The sequence below is a fragment of the Drosophila novamexicana genome, unplaced genomic scaffold, assembly GCF_003285875.2.
Source record: "Drosophila novamexicana strain 15010-1031.04,08,12 unplaced genomic scaffold, DnovRS2.1 tig00004555-arrow-pilon, whole genome shotgun sequence".
Lineage (NCBI taxonomy): Eukaryota > Metazoa > Arthropoda > Insecta > Diptera > Drosophilidae > Drosophila > Drosophila novamexicana.
The window spans coordinates 2948342-2966895 of NW_020825052.1; the positions used below are offsets into that span (position 1 = coordinate 2948342).

The window sequence follows — 18554 nt, forward strand, 5'->3', positions numbered from 1 at the left end:
TGCACTCGAGCAAAAAGCAAATGAATTAATCTCATAACTTGTGGGGCATTCGGCGCTGCGGCACATGTGACTGAAAAGCGGCTACAGTTGAGCAGCACTGCGCCCTGATTCCGGCTCCGCTTTTCTCCGTCTCCGTCCGCCATCATCTTTGCCGTCCTTGCCAACATCATCAAGCCGGCGTTTGATTTACGTGAAAAATCGCTTATGTGGAAATGTTTTTACATTAAATCAACAAAAGGCGCAACAACAAGCAACAAAACGAGCCCCCCATATAGCAGTTTTGGGACCATGTTACGGATTTGACTGCACAATTTATTGAACGCATTTCTGTGCCTCACGCTGCCTTTGTGCCACGCACTTGCAGAAATTATTTATATATATTCCTGTTACACATATTCAAAATGAAAATTTATTGCATTCTTAAGGCGACACATTCGCGTATGCATGCTAAATGGGGATTAGGCTTGGAGCTGGGAGCTGTGGCTGGCTATGGATTCAAAAAAGCCCGCCCCTATGCTGAGCACGCTGAGCACGAGTCCCATAAAAATTAGCTATCATTATTTTATTAACCACGGTTAAGTGTGAATATTTTTGCAGGGCAACTTCTATACCCAATTTTAGTCAAGATTCACAGATCCTTCGGCAGTTGCACCTGATTTTTTGCTTAATCGCAACGTTTGGCGAGTTTGATTTAATTTCCGCTTTGAGTTTAGCCTACACGCCAAACCACACCCAAACGTCGGGTTCCCATCGTTTGAGCCCAGCTGCTCATTCACAAAACCTGGAACCGAAGCATCGGCTGAGTCAGCGGTCAGCATGTTGCTTGATAGTAATAAAAATCAACACACGCCTCCTTTATAGTGAATTAATTGCTAATTTCGAGCAGGTTAAGCAACAAAATTTTGCGCATGAACCGATCGATGCGGTGTCATAAACCAGGTTTAAAAGATCGTAAACAAAGTGGAAGACAACGACGTGAAGTGGCTTAGGCGGCTTTGATTTTTTAATGTTTCCATTTTTATATTAAAAATAAATACACCAGAAATTGAAAAAAATATAAAAAAAAACAAGAAACAAATCCAAATAATCCAGAAAGCATGGAATACAAACGTGTGGGATATTCTGAGAATTTTCGTCGAAAATAAACTGAAAACAATTTGACAGTTTGCGGCGGTCAAAAATTAATTGGTATTTAAAGGCGTGCTTCGGAATTTTAGCGATAAGTTGTTGGCGTTTTTTGGATTTTATGTGTGTGTGTGTGTGTGTGTAACAATTTATGTTTGGGTTCAGTTCGGAATTAAAGACCTTTCTTTGACAAAGAGGAAGACCAAAGTTTCTAAGCCATTTAGCTTAGCAGATACAAGCTTAGAACTTGTGTTCAAATTTTACATGAAAGTAAAATCTGGCAGCTGTACTGATTCCTGGAATCAACTTTGTCAAAAAGTTTCCGCTTCTCTCTACTCTTTGTATGTTAAAAACAGAAGAAGGCATCTCCGGCTACATAAACTGATGCGTGGTTGATCAACATTACTAAACAGCTGAGTTGATCTAGGCTCAACTAAGTGATTAGATCAATTCTGTTCCTTTAGTTTATTTAAGTGAATTATAGCCTTGCTTTTCGATTTACACTCAATGTTAAGGCCAAGCAATCCTGAACAACCAGCAAGCAGCCAGGTAAGAAGAGATAACAACTACAACAGAGTATCTCGCAGTCGATCAGCCTCAACTGGCATATACTTTTTTTTATTTACTGTACCTTTACTTCCACGCAGTTTATGAGCAAAATGAATTATGTGGCCATACCACGCAAAATCTCAAAAGGATCATTAATAAATATTTCACTCGCTGACTGCCTGGGTCTTCGGTCCTTGGCTGCCAGTCAAATCTAAAGGCCTAATGCACATATACAGACAGTCAGAGAGACAGACAGAAAGGAGCTTAACATGTTTGCGCTATTCCAGTCCTCTCGTGGCCCTGTCGCCGTTTTGTGTGCCTCCCGGCCGTCCTGTCAGTCACCAAGCTGAGCCTCGACCACTGACGGGCCCGGCAGATAACCGATGAATCTGAAGCCTAACAAAGTCTAAAGTCTGCGACGCATCTCGCATATAACATGCAAAAATTCACTTCCACGCTTTGGGTAATCCGCATTTTAATGACTTATTTTCTCGACTTGCCTTTTGGCAGTCGCCAGTCGCTATTCGCGGCATCAGATCTGCCGGAGGCACATGTGCTCGTTGAGCCCTGCCTGTTGGGGGAAGCAGCCTGTGTCTGTGCTTGCGTCTTATGCCGTTGCCTGTGTGGCAAGTAGACAAACACCTACAGTGCAAGCCGCTCAAGACTTGCCAGCCTCCTCCCACTCCATAAAAATGTCATTTATTATTTTTTTCCGTTACACACACAATATTATGGCATATTTAATTCGCGCTGTTTAAAGATCAAGCTTTATTCGAAGTTCAAGCTAGCTGCATTGACTGAAGAAACACTCTGTAACTTGCCTCAAATTCCATGCTGCATGCCCCCTGCTAAAAAGGACATGCAGTTACCTACAAATATTGACTCTGTTGTACAAATGCAATTAAAAACTTGCAAATGCAAAATATATTATCACCCCACGCTGTAATCGGCAAGGGTTGCAGTCCGAAGAAGAGTGCCAGGAGGGGTTGGAGCAAAATGGCGTTGCAGTGGCGACTATTAAAATATTTTACAAAATTAACCCTTTTGCTAGACAGACGCTAGTTAATTTATGTATGTCGCTGCGGCGGTTGCATTGACTGCAACGCGCCTGGAAATATGCAACAGCAAGAGGAACAGCAAGAACTGTTTACCATTTGTCTCTCTGTCCGTATGTCTGTCTGTCGCTCTGCTTGTTCGTGTGTCTGTTTCTCCAGGTTGGAGCTGCCCGAATGCACCATGCTGTTTGCCTGTTTGCTGATTAATTGCAAATTGCAGGGGTGTCTGCCTGGCAAACCACATTAAAAGGCACAAAGGTCACGAAAGGACCGATGACGGCGATAGCTGCCCAGCCCAAGCCATCGATCCCTGTTACAGTCCGTGCGTATTCCTAGTTTATTATTTTCGCTTCCACCCGTCATTTATGCAAAGTGGCGCGCAAGGACCTGCCACAATACCCGCACCCGCACCGGCACCCGCACCCAATCTAGAACCATGCAGCGCAGCTAGCACCTTTGATGTGCGCGCTCCACGTCGGCGAGGACTTTGGCAATGGCAGCAGCAGCAGCAGCAGCAACAGCAACAGCAACAGCACTTTCATCATTTGGCTTTTGCCATTTGCACCCCGGCGCCACTTTTGACCACTTCAGGCAATACCAAAGGGGTTGCCACTTGACCATTTGCCGTTGTTCCTGCTACCGTTTGCACTGCCCCACTTCGTTCCACTCCACTCCAGTCCACTTCACTCCACTCCCTCTTTGCACTCAACATCCATGCGACTCTCTGGACTCGCTTCAGGTCACTCAGTCAGGGCTTTGGCAGCTGTTAAGTGTTGTGTTTTGGCTACTGTACATCATTCTCTCTCCCTCTGCCTTGCTAAATTTCTACCACTTTTTCTCTATCTCTGTTTCAGTCTCTTTGGCTTTGTTTTGCCATTGCTTTTGGCTTGTTTGCCTGGCACCTTTTCTACGAACCGATTGCTATTTGTTATCGTCATGTTTACTGATTAACTTTCCGCCTTTAAGAATTTAGGAAGGCGCGAGGCACTGAAAATTTTGAATTGTACACTTTTGGGGCCTACCCCATTCCTTAGATTGGCAGGGTTGTGGTTTCAACGGAAGTGGTCAGGGGGAGTCATTTTTCGCTCCTATGTAGATAAGACGGTAACAAATTGAGGAATCGGGGGCCTCGAGTTAGGAGACAGTCGCCATCTAAACAACCCCGAGCGGGGCAAAGTTAAAAGCAATCTCAGCCAGGGTAAGTAATAGGCAAATGCATTCATTAATAAATTATCGAGACAAACAAAACCTCAAACTAAAATAGCAGCCGCACACACAGAAGCGCAGTGGTGGGTGGCTAAGGTGTGGAGGGGTACAACAATGTGCATAAACCAACGCAGCCACCGACAACAACAGCAAGGAACACACAGTCCTGGTCTGGCAAAGGACGACGACGATATCATTACATAAACGTAAAACTTCCGCCTTAGAAATTCAATTAAACTAATAAATTTTCCATTATCCTTATCGGTGGCAGTGTTGCCGATGATGCTGAGGTCGTGTGCATGGCTTTTAGCATGGGGCGTTAAAGGGGCATGGCAGGAGACTGAATTTGACGCACACAAAAAGACATACAGAGACGCATGGGGACACAACACGGAGGGACCAGCACATGTGTAAAAATATCAGCAACAACAAATATCAACAATTTGCATAAATTAAAACTTTAAATCAGGCGCCGACACACACAATACCTTCACCTTCCGCCCAGGTCCATTTAAGGGTAGCATCCACAACGATGGGCCGAACCGAATATTCTTAGAAATCAAAAACTATGAATGGAATTTTGCTGCGAGCTTACTATCCAACTTTATGTACTGTTTATTTCCAGGAAAAATTAATAGCTTGACAAATTTCACGTTTCTTACGACTACAAGATGAATCAAAGAAAATAGAATATTCCTTACAACCGTTTTCCAAAAATTCTTAATATATATTATCGTTTTGGGCAGATCATCTAGTCAGTCGGTCAGCAGTCCTTTCATAGTGATAATATAGGAGGCAGGTTTTTTTTTCGACATAATCTTTTGATTCTCCAGTCAAACCCTCCCACTTTTGGTGTTTATACCAGCTTGCTGCTGGTCGTGCTAAACAACATTGATCCTGAGCCGGTTCTTTGCTGACTTGAAAATTATGTTAAATCAGTGGTTAAACTTTCAGAAGGAGTTAAGTAATGCTTCTTTTCATCTCGTAAGCATCGTACGTTCACATATCGATCGATTTTATCGAGAGATATGATTAAATATTGAGTAAGTGACAGTTGTAGCTTTCCCACTGTTGATTCTTCCCCAATTATATCAGAGACATTTAAATTGAAAAGTGCCAAAACACAAAGTTGGGTAGGGTGGACAAACGGATTTTCGACGGATAGAGCTGCAGATGGGGCACAGCAGTCATATTAAGGGGAGAGGGCGTGTGGTTAGCTGAAAGTTGTCATACAAAATTAAAGCATGTTGTGTATGCGCGTTCTCCATTTAACTTTGAGCACATTAAAGTGCCTTCTCTTTGCCGCGACAGAGAACGCAACATTTACATAGCCCCTGGAGGGGCTCGGCGAAGGTAGGGGTGCCCGACTGCTCCAAGTAAATACGACGGCAAAATGCCTCAGCTCCGGTTTTTGCATGTGGAGCACCGCAGCAGCTGATTTCTTTGTCAGGACACACAGCTATAGTCCTTGCTGGTGCTGTGGCGGCAGCACAAATACGTAAATTAATCTGACAAGTGATACTTCTGGCCTCGGGCGGTCTAGCTCCTCCTCGGTCTTCGGCACACTCGAGCCAATGTGAGAGCTGGGGACGTCAAAATGTCGCTGTGCAGGACAGCAGCCATGTGGCAAGCATAAAAGTCCTTTGGACAGCACACACACACATCGGCCAGGACGCAAAACCCCGGACGCAGGACAATGGGCTGAATGCTCTCTGGGCTGACTTTTTACTCGACTGCCGGTTGACGAGACGCTGACGTCGGCGTCGACGTCGACGTCCCCAACAACGAAAAGCCGCACCGGTCCCCTTGTCGAGGGTTAGTCTTGCCCAGGACTCTCCAGTGGGTGTCCACTTTTATTTACATGTATTGCAGTTATTTTGTATGTAATTTATTTCTCAACGGCCTGACGGCTGGACAGGAACGCTCCAAGTGCGTGGGAGTCCCCAACCTGCTTCTTTGCATCTAGCACCCGGCACCGTCCACGCCGGGCTGCACCGCCCATCGTATTTGTTTATTGGGCTCTCTACTTGGGTGCTTTATGTGTTCTGCTGATGGCGTTGCTTCCTTTGCTCCTTTTTTGCAGCTTGCAGTCTGGAGCTCTCTTAACGTAGTTGCCTCGGACTAGGTTCGGTTTTAATGGTTAGGCTGCTCGGTAAGTGGCCAAAGGCCGCATAAAAATGATGATGGTCGCAAGGGTCGAAAGTTTCAAGAAATTCAATGAATTCCAATTACGCGAAAGACAAGCCTTTAATATAGTCCCTTTAAATCAATCCCTGATCTTTTATCACTTCCATTTTGTTTGTTGTTTAAATGGATTTAATACTGAAAATTTGTAAAACCTCAACAAATTTTGCACGGATATTACTTTCTCTTAAAAGGTTCATTAAAGTGTGTGCAATTTCTCCGACTTCAGAAATATATTACTTCTAGATCAGCTAAACCAATTTTTGGATTGACTTTTAAGCGAATAATTGCACTAAAAACATTTGGTTGGAATTAACCATGCGGAAACTGTAATAAGAGAAACGTCTAACTAGAGATACAGCTTCTATTGGAAGGATCGGGAGAATTGCGAGCATATGTTGATAAATACTCTTGGAAGATGTTGCACCAGCTAATAAAATTTCATTAATTTTCAGAGATTGCCGGGGCTGCTGTGATTGCAGTCATTTTCGCGAAGAATTTTGAATGTTTTCACAATATATGCAACAGCAGCAACAACAATAACAGTGTTAACAATAATATTTACAACAATGCAATGCGCAAGCGGATGCACCGATGGGCCTGGCACACTTCGCGGCTCGTTAATCAATTAAAAACATTTGAGAATTTGCATAAACAATTTCGACACCGCCATTGTCATAATTTCTCCACTTGCTAGCCGGTTTGTTTACACGGACAGCTGGACAGTGGTCCGCCCGTTTTGCGAATGTGGAAAACAAAAATTGATTAAAACATCACGTAATCGCAATCGCAGTCGCCGGAGTCCGAGTCGTCAAACGGCGCCAACATCAACGCGGACGTCGCCGTCAGTTGTTTGAGCTTCTGACACGAGAAGCGTTCGACGAAGCTGGAATGTTGCACGTACGCGTGTGGCTTCTACTTATAATACAAGCAGCTCGGTGCGCTATAATATGAATATAAATTTGAATCAATTCAAGTAAAGTTCTGCGAATTTGCAGTTGATTCAGCATTGGAGCATTGCCGGGAATTCAAATTGTGCTCATCAGGGGGGTGACCGAGGCGTTCAATTGTAGAGTGCCTATTAAGAGCCGCACAGCGTATGACAAATTGTTCGCCGATTATGATGACGGGCTTTGACCGACTGACTCACAATGGGACACCAATTGACTAACCTGACCCAGCATCTTATCAACATCACCATAAATAAACCAAAGGGACTCCGTAAATTCGGATTCCTGGCGCAGCTTTAACGCCAACAGCCAGATCCAGAGCCAAGAACGGACAGGCAGACACCGTAACTCTTTGCTGCAGTCTTCATAAATTTCATTTTTACATGCAGAAAATGTCAGTGCCCCGACCGGGACGCCAGTCCGTTGGCTGGCCAAATATGGTTAATGACTTGTTTGTGTGTTGGATTAAATATAAATTATATTTTTTGTGGCATGCTCGAGTCTGGCGGTGGAGGGGGCTGGCACGGCACGGCATGGCATGGCAGGGCAGGCAAATGCGAGAATAAGTAACAAGAACCAGTTTCGTATTGCAGCATGATTAAAATTTTATTCCAATGAAATTTGTTTGCATGCCCGAACCGAAAAGCTGCAAGCAAATTAAAACAGTACAAAAGTACTGCAGAGACTATGGACCAGCGCATACGGGAATGCCTCTATCATAATTCATTTTTAGTTGATTCCCCAAAGTGTTTTGCCTGTGCTACTTTCAATCAATTGCTGCATTGATAAATCTCAATAAACTTCAAAGTATGTCAGCTTAATTGATATTAAATTGAAAACAAAGCTGGCATTAAGCATATTCCATATAGTAATTTTTGTTGAGCAAAATGATTAGACTAACTGCTGTACGATTTTGATTTATTGCTTGGAAACGAACTGGGCTCAAAATCAAATAGACTAATCAAAAATATGAGTTCCAAAATTGCAGCTATTATCAGGCTCGAATTCAGTGTGTCATTTGGGTCAATTAATCAAGGAATACAGAAAGGTTACCAAAAAACATTTCGGCCCTTAACATACGACCCGAAATTTATCAAAATGTTAAAAAAGGCTGCACACACAACACACACAACACACAAAAAAAAAACTTAATTTACAATGAAAATGTGTGGAAATGTGCTACGAGTGCGTAACCATACGAAAAAAAGGGCAACACTTGCAATAAAAAATTGACCAAAACATAAGTTCAATGGTGCGTATGAGTAATATGTATGTGGAAAGCAGGGAGTGCTAGCCAGAATACTGGATACGAAATATGTTTCGAAATAAATAAAAATATGCGTGCGAACAGGGCCACAGTAAAAATGATGTGCTCTTAGTCCTGTGAACATCAAACGAGGACGAAGACGCCGACGACGACGACGGCGACAGGAAACTGCATGAAATTGCTCAAGTTGCCGGCTAAAAGCAGGGGTCACAGACGGGGCCCAAAGTTGCTGGCAAGCGAACTTGAGAGCTGCCGACGATCAATAATTTCCACACAAAGTTATGCAAAGCTGTCAGCCAGGACGGACCAAAATCCCTGCACATGTTTATGAAAATGTAAACGAACGAAACATCGAAAATCTGCAGCCGGAAATCGAATGTCTGTCAGTGAGAAATTTATATAAATAGCAGCAGGGCGAGTTAGTAAGTAGCTTGGCCGAAGCCGAGGCTCTGGCGCTGGGCCATTTCAACTGCGGCTCCTACCGAGAGTCCAGTGCTTCCAGCGCTGATGCCACCCGCACCGACATAATTTATGCAAATAAGTCGGCACACGCATGTCTGGCAACGGCACCAACACTCTTCCCTAGCGGCTGGCCAATGAATCATATGGCAAAAGGAATTGGACAGCTACTGCAGCAGCTTTAGTAATAGGCCCGTTGGGTGCTGTCACGTGGGTCTACGCGGCGTATGGGTAATGCAGCCAGACACTCGACACTGACGATTCAAGAGTGGAAACGTCCAAAGTTTTGTGCTCAACTCTGTCAATTTCAGTGTCTGGATGTGTCTGGGAAATGCTGCCTTTTCGGGATTTCGGTTCAGGTTCGAGCTATTGTCTATGCTTTTATGCCTAATATGTTGAACCACTCTGCGGAGTCATCATAGATTCTCACCTGCAAACTGTGATAAGATAAGATAATAACGCTAAGAGTAAGTCTCTACTTAACTTTAATTAACCCACAAGCAGGCAAATTTGCAACTTGGGCACATAACATTGTGCCTAAGGATATCCTAATGATGACCTCGAGCTAATGCCGCGCCACCCCTGCTGGGCAAAGCCTGAGCCAGGCCCTGTCCAATAACATTTTGCATATAATCAAGAAGCCCATGTGCGAAGCGGCCATGCATGACCCTCTCCCTCGTCTCTCTAATGCTTCGCTTTGGGAGGCCTGCTGCTAATCCAACAACTTGACTGCCATTACACTTGGCTAAGGCCCTTGGCGAAGGCCGGCCAAAAAACCGTTCATTTGCTCAATCGTGCACTCGAAAATGTCAATTTACATTTGCGGCAGGCGATGTCCACCCCATGGCTTGACTCCCCAGTGAAATGGTAAATGGGCCATGGGCTAACTGCTTGATGCTGCTTGGGCTTGGGCTTGGGAGCCGAGCTTAAGTTGACTTTAACGCCTGAATGCATCACTGAAAAACTCGAAGAGCGACTCGGTATGCTCATAGTGAAAGTTTTCGTACCGAAAACTTTTTATTAAAGTCAGCAGAAATCTATGGGACCTGGTTCGGTTTTAAATTTCGCCTCTAAAACTCACCCAGCGGACTTATTCTTTCTCTCATTCCCCCCTCTGTCACTCTCTCTCGCACTCCCACTTTATTTCCCTGTGTGCGTTTGACAATGTGGGCGTGGCAGCTGGGCTGTCTGTTGCTCTGGTCAAGTTAATTTGTATGTGTGGCCGTAAACTTTGCCAGCTTAGACTTGCAACACGCCCAACTGGGCACTGGCGAGCTCACCGCCCGGCTGGGCAATGGATGTTCTCCGCTTTCGGACAACCTCTTTTGATATCTCAAATGTCCAGCTGCCAAGTCCAAGCGAGCAGACACTGCTCCCCACTGGTCCCCTATGCCCAGTGGCCAATGGACACAATGTGTGAATTTTGTTGGCTTATTGCTTTTGTATGCCGCATAATTGCTGACTTCTTTCACACATTCTCACACATGACTGTGCGTGAATTCTGTGTATGTCTGCTAGACGTTTTGTCCTTGAGCATTGCGCATAATTCATAAGACTGAAGAGCTCCCGATTTATGCTTCGCTGCATATCCAATGCCCACGTCGAAGGATGCCAGAGTAGCGTTAGCCTTTGGCCAGTGGCTAAAATAGATAACAAGCGAAACAGCCCCCAGGCGGGCCTTTGCTGAGCAAAGGCAACTCCCCAGGGAAACAAATGTGCCACAGTAGTAACTCAGCTGAGTGACTAATGTTGCTCGCACTCCATCAAATGCCACGACGCACTACAAAATCAATTGGTTTTCAATCGGCAATCCCGAAACACCCCGTTTCCTATGCCATTGCCTTTGTTGGGTTTCTATATCCACGCGAGGTGCAAACAGTTTGGCGCCTGGTGCACTGGCAGGGCAACAAGCTTGCTGCCAAGGCGACCTTCGCTTGCTGCATAAACAAGCTAATGGACGCATAGCAACTGGACAGCACGAAGTTATGTTTTTTCTAACCGCATTTCTTGGCATTGACACCAACTGCGTAGCATTGTGCGGATCGCAACTTGAAGCAGATTTTTGGTCTATGTGAAGCTGCTTTGGGTCTACAATGCCTTGTCTGTCGGCCTGTAATGTGCGATTTGTGAGTGCCGAAGCGCAAATCAAGCAGAAGTGCCAGGAGCTGCGGGCCCGCGCCCAGACTGCCGCATATCGGACGGCACCTAGAGGATATAGACCATTTACTTCTGTGGCTCCTAATCCAAGCTTTGCGCCTTTTCGTAGACGCAGCGAGCAGTTTGCTGCCTTCGATCAAAAGCAGCTAAAGCGCAATGAACGGGAACGAAGACGCAATCAGGGCGCCAAGGAGCTTGTACTGCGACCCAGCGATCTAAAGCGACTGAAGGAAAAGTGCAGGGTTGTCAGCATTCATGAGAAGTTGCAAGCCATTGAGCAGAACGAGGCGGAACACCGTAAACAGTTGCAGCTGGTGAAGGAAACAAAGCAACGCTTTAAGGAGATCGACGCCGCTCGCAAGGCGACATTACCTAAGGAGCCCGAAGAGAGTAGCATGGTCGAGGAGGCGCTAGAGGAGCAAAACACGGTGCTAAGTCGAGCCATACTGGCCAAACAGGAGCAGGAGGAGGAGGTGAAGCAAGTCAACCGGATGATTCTCGACGCCAAGTGCAAGGCAGTGCGGGAAGCACAAATCCAGGAGAAACAGCTCATGGCTAGAGCACTGCGCGAGGACGACGAACGCCTGGCCAAGATGGTCAACCAGCGAGCAAAAGAGGCTCTCAATGCTGAGGACGAGCGAGAGCGGCTCGAAATCGAAAAGCGAGCCAAATATGCACAGGAGATTCGCCAGCAGTTGACTGAGCGCGAAAACAAACGCTTCTTGGAGGCCCAGCGGGTGGCCGAAGAGGCCAAACACCTGCGCAAGGCCACCGAACTGCTGCGAGAAGAGGAGGAACGCCAGCGCAACTTTGTACAGATGCGCAAGCTTCGATTTCGCGAAGAGCTGCAGCGCATTCGCGATATGTCCCACATCTTCAAGACGATGCTCTGCGAGCAGGAGCGACTGGCGGACCTGCGGGTGGCAGCTTATATGCGCGAGAAGCAGGAGAAGGAACGCCAGCTGAAGGACATGCAGAAGGTGGTGAAAAAGGAGTTTGAGCGGAGACAGCAGCGCATCTTCACAATAGCCGCCGAGGCCCAGGAGACACGTCAGACCAACGAAGAGCTCAAGTATCTCAAAGAACGCAATCGAGTGGAGCGCGAGTATCGCCAACGGGAGAAGGAAGTGGCTATGGCAAAGCGGGAGGCCGAACGCGATCTGTTAGAGTCGCGTGCCCAGCAAGCACAGGAAATGAAGCAGCGCCTGGCCCAGGAGATAGCTCACGCCGAGCAAGATTTCAACAAGTTGCTGGCACGCATGCGCGATGAGGAGGAAAAGCAGAAAAGACTAGACCGCGAACGCGACCTGCGCACCCAGACATATCGGCGTGACCTGAAGCAACAAATGACGGACAGGCAGGAGGAACGCCGCCGGCTAGCGGACATCGAACATGAGCGCATGCAGAAGTGGTTGGAGGAGGACCGACTGCGGGATGCCAATATCAAGCAGGTAATCAGCTCCAAAATTGCAGCCATGCGCGACAATTGTCTGCCCGAAAAGTACTTGAAGGAAGTCGAGAAGCAGCTCAAGAACATCCAAGGCACTCGCAATAGAATTCGTTGACTCCCATAATAGACGTGCACTGCATAGCTTTGGGCGTTGCCTTCTGGCATTGGACACAAATTTCAGATATTGAACACCGCCCTTAACTATGCAATGTTGTTTAATAAATCATCAGTTAAGATACCTAAATCAGCATTTTGGCTGATTTACACAAATTACGAAAATTATACAATCATGACAAAATTTTTAATAAAGGCGCCTGTGCTTAAATACTTGATTTCGATTGCAGACAAGGCTTGAACATGCATTTGAGCTTGAATTGATGTAATGAAATTGAAGGTTCTCGTTGTGTGGCATTTAATAAGCTCTCCCGTAACTCGATATTAGTCGGCATTTTAAACCGCCGCCTGAAAGTATGCCCCACAACTTTGAGCCACCCGCAAGCCGCAGCTTAAATTAGTGGAAATGAAATCAAAGACATTGACGATGATAACCATGACATTGTTGCGTGCGACACAGTTAGGCACACCCATTCCCACACACAAAGCGTTAATTTCTTAGCATGTGGGTGTTTAGTTTGCCATTCTCTCAATCTATCTATCCAATGGCTCCCGGAGGCAAGCACACACACACACACACACACACACACACACCACAAACAATTACGAGTGCTGCACATGCCAAAAAACTACCCCGCACTCCCCTGAATGAGTGGTAGCAACTTTTGGCTACAATAAAATTTTATTATGCCAGACACATACGTGGCCACGCACACATATACACACAAATAGAGGGGCAAACAAAGCAGCCACCGATGCTGAAAGTTGAAGATGCCTCCTCTACTGCCTGACGACGTCGACGTCGACGTCAACGTCGACGACGAAGTCTTGTGCATGGTTCAATTATCGTATTTCATGATTCGTTAAATTTTCGCATACGCCAAAAAATACGCAAGACATTGCCAGGGACCCACAGCTTGCCCTCCACCACTTCCCGGCTGCTCTGCTGGTGGGCAAAGAAAATCCAAACTGAAAAACAGGTTTTTCCCCTAGCAACCATTGTGATGTCTACCTACAATGAAGCTGACGCTGGAGACGGGCTGCAAAACTGGCAGACTAGCTGGCTGCCTCGCATGTGGCAGTAATAATTCCAATGACAATAAACGTTGTCGTATTTACAAGTACCAACACACGTACACACATTTTCTACACACACATCAGCACTCTGACATGAATTGATGAGAAAAGTTTTTGAGGAAATGTCAATAGAGTAGCAGAGACAAACTATGCGTCGATGTAAGGAGAAGTCTGTGTCACAGTGGTAAAATGAGAAGAGATTACACAAAATATATTTCGTATTCATAGAGTAAAGATCGCAATTGATATTAAAAGGTGATGATAAGTCGGCTACTCGATAAATATTTACCAACTTGCGATAAAATAAGTTAATCTACAGCCGCATATCATTTATATAAAGACGTTCTTTCCCATTCTTGAATTCAACAGTACGCCAGAACATCGATCAATCATCGAAATATTGATTAAAAATTTATTTTTTTATTTTATTTACGTATTTTATTTAATTAAAGTCTGTATGGTACACAGAAAGTACTCTCCGGAATCGGAAAAAAAAATAATATTTGATATCAGAATTGAATTTGCCCACTGTTCAACATATTTGCCATTTATAAATATCATGAGTGGCAAAAGGTAAAAAGGCAAGAAAACAGATATTGTAATTGGAAAAAAGGGAGGAAAATTGCAGCAGCTGCAGTGCACTGCACTGAATACTTTTGGGGACCCACCCACAGTCGAAATTTATCTGCAAGATTGCACTCAATTGTTTTGTATTTGTGGAGAGGGAGATATTTCTGCTGCTATACCAGTATCTAAGAGTAGCTACGATTTTTGTGCTTGAAAATAAATTGCTTGGCTTCAGTTTTGCGTGTTATTTCTATGGCTTTTCTGTGCGGTTCCGTTTCGGTCCCATATTTTATGCGCTCCGCTAAACCACAATGGACTTTTGTTGTACTTGTAGGTCGTTCAAAACGGCAGATATCCGTAATGTATCCGCATCTAGCTTAGTGTATTCATATCTAGGTGACTAGGTAATGCGCCTCAATTGCGCAAATTTAAACATCAATCGCTGGCTGACAAGCTAAAAAATGGGATGGGGCTAAAATCAATATAAATTGGCAATTCTCTTGATTATGCCAGTACCAAAATAAATTAGTGGAAAGCGAATTGATGGAACTCAAGCAGAGCATGCCAGGAAATTGACTTCAAACGAAAGATTCCAATACTCAAATAACAAAATGGAATATTTAAAAATAAATAAAATTAGATACATGCACCTGCTGTCTTTTCAATTAAAAATTCCAGCTGGAACTTTTGTTTACTACACAGTTAAGGTTTCTGGCGCCAAATATTGAAATTGTCGAATCACAATAGAGCTTTGTTTATTTTGATTTACTTATCAGTAGAGTTATGCGAAATGAAACACGCTTCCATTGTTTTCAAGCATACTATGCTGCTACGACTAGACGCCTGCTTAGTGTACACAAATGTGTACTATGCGTCCTTATCAAGTGATTAGATAGGAAACACTTCTAGATACTCATACAAAGTGTACCTGTTTGTCGTGTGTCTACAGAGTATATTAGAACTACAATTACATATTGGTTTTATCGACAACAGCTATCAGAAATGCGCCTGGTCTTTGCCTTATCTGGCGCTCTTTTATCTGTGGCTGGCTTATAAGAAATTGCGATCAGGCACAAGATAAGTTTCCAAGAAATTATTATTAACAGACATGTGGAAATATTTGAAATACTTAAGAAGTAAGTCTGACCTCCCAGTAGAGACAATATAAATATCTATTAACTCTTGGTAGATTTTTGAGCTTGAAAAATGGAATTTAATAAATCAATTTAACAATAATTGGTTAATTTATTTTAAAGCACAAACAGTGGACACTCGACAACTAAAGCAAACAAAATCTGACAAAAGCTAAACATAATTAACATAAAACAAATAATTGTAAATAGTTCTGTTCATAAATCGTGCGGCTTATAAATCTTAAATGTGGCCTAGCACATTTTTCTTGTTTATAATTTATTTATTTCTATTTTTTGTACACTATTTTTAATGCCTTATCAACTGTACGACTATCGCAGAGCATTCAAAACTATTCGACGCCGGCGGCAGTCAGCGTCGCTGCCAGAAGATTGTATCAGCTGATTGGGAAGCAAGCTGCATGCCTCATGCCGCATGCCACATGCTGCCGCTGGCCATCTGCCCACTTCAAAGTGGCGGCTGCGACATGACTGCGGCATTGTTTGCAAAACAAACATGCTGCAGCCGAAAAGTAGCCGCCTTTACCAGACGGGGTAATTGCAACGACACCATAATATCGCTGGCTCGGCAAGTACAATGGGTGCGATTGCGAAATTGCGATAATGCGGGCTAAATCGAAACTCTAGGAAAACGCTGTGCAAATAAATACAGAGTGTACAATGAATCGCTAACACGCCATGAATTTTGAAACAAATCTTCAATCGTGGACAATTTTGCCTGGACGTCCCACTGTGCGGCCGCAGCGTTGCCAGATGGACGTATAGCCATTGCACAATGTCGCCGTCTCCGTCGCCGTCGCCTTGGATTTCGTAAATCATTTAGCTTAAAGCAGTATGTGCATATCAGGTAAACAGTGCGTGGCGCGCTTATCACATATTTCGTTTGCGTCGATTTCTAATGGAAAAATAGTCGAAGTAGCTGCCGCATTGCATTGTCAGCAGCGGACCGGCCCCATCCCATAGATAAGTCTCTGCCGGCTGTCGGCTTAGACCACATTTGGCAAGCATGCGGCAAGCGGCAGCTCTGGCGGCCCAGTTCCAGCGGGCGGTGGCGTTGGGGCACGTGATGTAGGCGGCTTGTAGCTATCGACGTCGTCGGCCTCGTCGTCATCGTGATCGTCAACATTGTGGGGTCCACAGTCCAGTGCAGTTGTGTTGGAGGAGGTCGCAACCGCAGCCGCAGCCAGAAAATGCACCTTTGTTGAAGACGTCGAATTATTATTCTCGGCCAGAAGCTGATGGTGTAGATGATGGTGGCGATGGTGGCAACCGCTGCAGCTGGTAGGCGCGCACATGTAGCCCAGCGCAACCGGGCTGGCCGCGTGGGGCCGCGCATGCAACAGATCGCCCACATAAATAGCCGTGATTGTGGCATAGACAACGCCCAGAAAAGCGCCCGCCAGCACGTCGGACCAGTGGTGCCAGTAGTCGGCGACGCGGCTCAGCGAGATGTACCAGGCGGCCATGAGCAGCAGGAACTGGAGAATGTGCCGCATGACGCGCATGCTGCCACGCCCCTGCCACACGCTGTGCACGTAGAACGCCAGCAGGCACATGGAGTAGAAACTAAGGCTGCTGTGCGCGCTGGGAAAGCTCACGTGCAGCTCGCGTATTTGCTGTGCGGAGAGATTGCGATTGCTGCAGTAAAACTGCTGCATGTAGATTTCCGCATTTTGGGCGTCCGCACAGCCGGTGCCATCGGGCAGCCGCGGCTGGCAGGCATTGTAAAAATGCGGACGTAGTCGACCCACCACGTGCTTGGCCAGCTCCGTGGTCAAGAAGGTGGCGATGAAGCCAAAGCTGAACGTTGCCTGCGCGCGCCACAGATTCCGCAAATATTGCCGCATGCGCAAATGCCGACAGCTCCGCATTATCTCCACGACGCAGATGAAAAGCATGGGTAGCAGCAGCATCATTACCAGCAGCATGGGCACCGTGATGGTGCACTCGTGGTACGGGTAACGTAGGGATAGATCCGAGCAGAAGAAGCCGCGCTTGAATGTGCGCATGTTGATTGATTAGTGTTTCAGAGTAAATTCGGAGTTGGCTTTTTATTATGTATTAGGCGCGGGTTTTGGAGCAAATTCGGAGTTTTCTAGATTTTCCAAGGAATTGTCCTTTTATATTACGGGGTTCAGTTGGAAATCCAACGTAAGAAAATACTGCTATGTAATTGAGTTCGGAGTTAGTATTATGCGAATAATCCACAGTTAATTCCTATTATTTCGTAGCAAATTATTTTGAATTGCGCGACGTAAAACAATTATTGTTTTGTTTTTAAAATCCTTATCGCTCAGCTTGAACTGAGCTAGCCACACGGTGAAATTTCGAAGCATCTGCTACAAGAACAACAATTTTTGCGGGTTGAGGTTTTTAATCAACAAATTTTCACACAGCCGTGTGTCTTGTTCATTCACTTTTTCGGCACTTGACATACGAAAACTGCGCATTTATTTATACTCGTAGATTTAACAATTCGATTTGCTTTCTAAATCTGCTACACGACTTTTCACGTTCACGTCAAAGGCAATTTTTCATTGTCCATTGTCTCTGGACGGAGTGCAGTCACAGTCGTAATTGCTTTTACAGCACTCGCGCGCTTTTTCGGAGTTTCTTTCGGAATTCAAATTATATCAATTAACTCTATTGGCCAGATAAACCATCTGTCAGTTGTACGTATCCGTCAGTTGGCTGACTGTTTGGCTCTTTGCCTGTAGGCTGTGGGCTGGCTTCCTGGGCTTCCACCAACCTCGCTGGTCGCGATCACTTCGTGGTCTATCCGGAGCTAAGCGACGAGGCTGTCGTTTTCTCTGGGAGACCGAATCTGACTGTGACTACGACTGTGAGTGCGACTGCGACGGCGGCGACGATCGTGCGGTGGGCTGCGCTGCTGCCGAGCTGCCAATAGCGAGTGTCGAGGCGCAGAACCCACAAAACCCACCACAAAGTGCTGTGGAGGAGGGTTTCCTATGTGTTGTTGTGTGGTTCGCACTGATATTGAATTTCAATGCTATGTTTTTTTTGTTTTTGTTTTCTTATCAATTTAGCTGCGTCGGCGTCGGTAGAGTCGTCAGCGCTTTCGACGGGGCTTACGACTGCTGCACTCGTATTTCTTTGCTTCGGTGTAGACGCTAATGAGGAAACTGTTGAATTGTTTCAAGGTTTGCTTTTGCACAGTTTGCTTAGGCCTGTTTGCCAGAGACTTGGTTGGCATTTGCGCATAATGAAAGAGTTGCATTTACT

At 45.4% G+C, this 18554-nt stretch overlaps 2 protein-coding genes and 1 long non-coding RNA gene across 3 annotated transcripts in view; 1 reads left to right on the forward strand and 2 right to left on the reverse strand.

Annotated features, from left to right (window-relative positions):
- LOC115770521 overlaps window positions 1-18554 on the reverse strand; it is a 95678-nt gene that overhangs the window by 29323 nt on the left and 47801 nt on the right. The window lies entirely within an intron of this gene.
- On the forward strand, window positions 10889-12517 carry LOC115770511 (cilia- and flagella-associated protein 45). The gene has a single exon (XM_030715811.1). The coding sequence runs from the start codon at window positions 10889-10891 to the stop codon at window positions 12515-12517; it is 1629 nt and encodes a 542-aa protein (XP_030571671.1).
- Window positions 15371-18130, reverse strand: LOC115770514 (putative phosphatidate phosphatase). Its single transcript, XM_030715815.1, has one exon. It carries the CDS (start codon window positions 17318-17320, stop codon window positions 16298-16300), a length of 1023 nt encoding a protein of 340 aa, XP_030571675.1. The 5' UTR covers window positions 17321-18130; the 3' UTR covers window positions 15371-16297.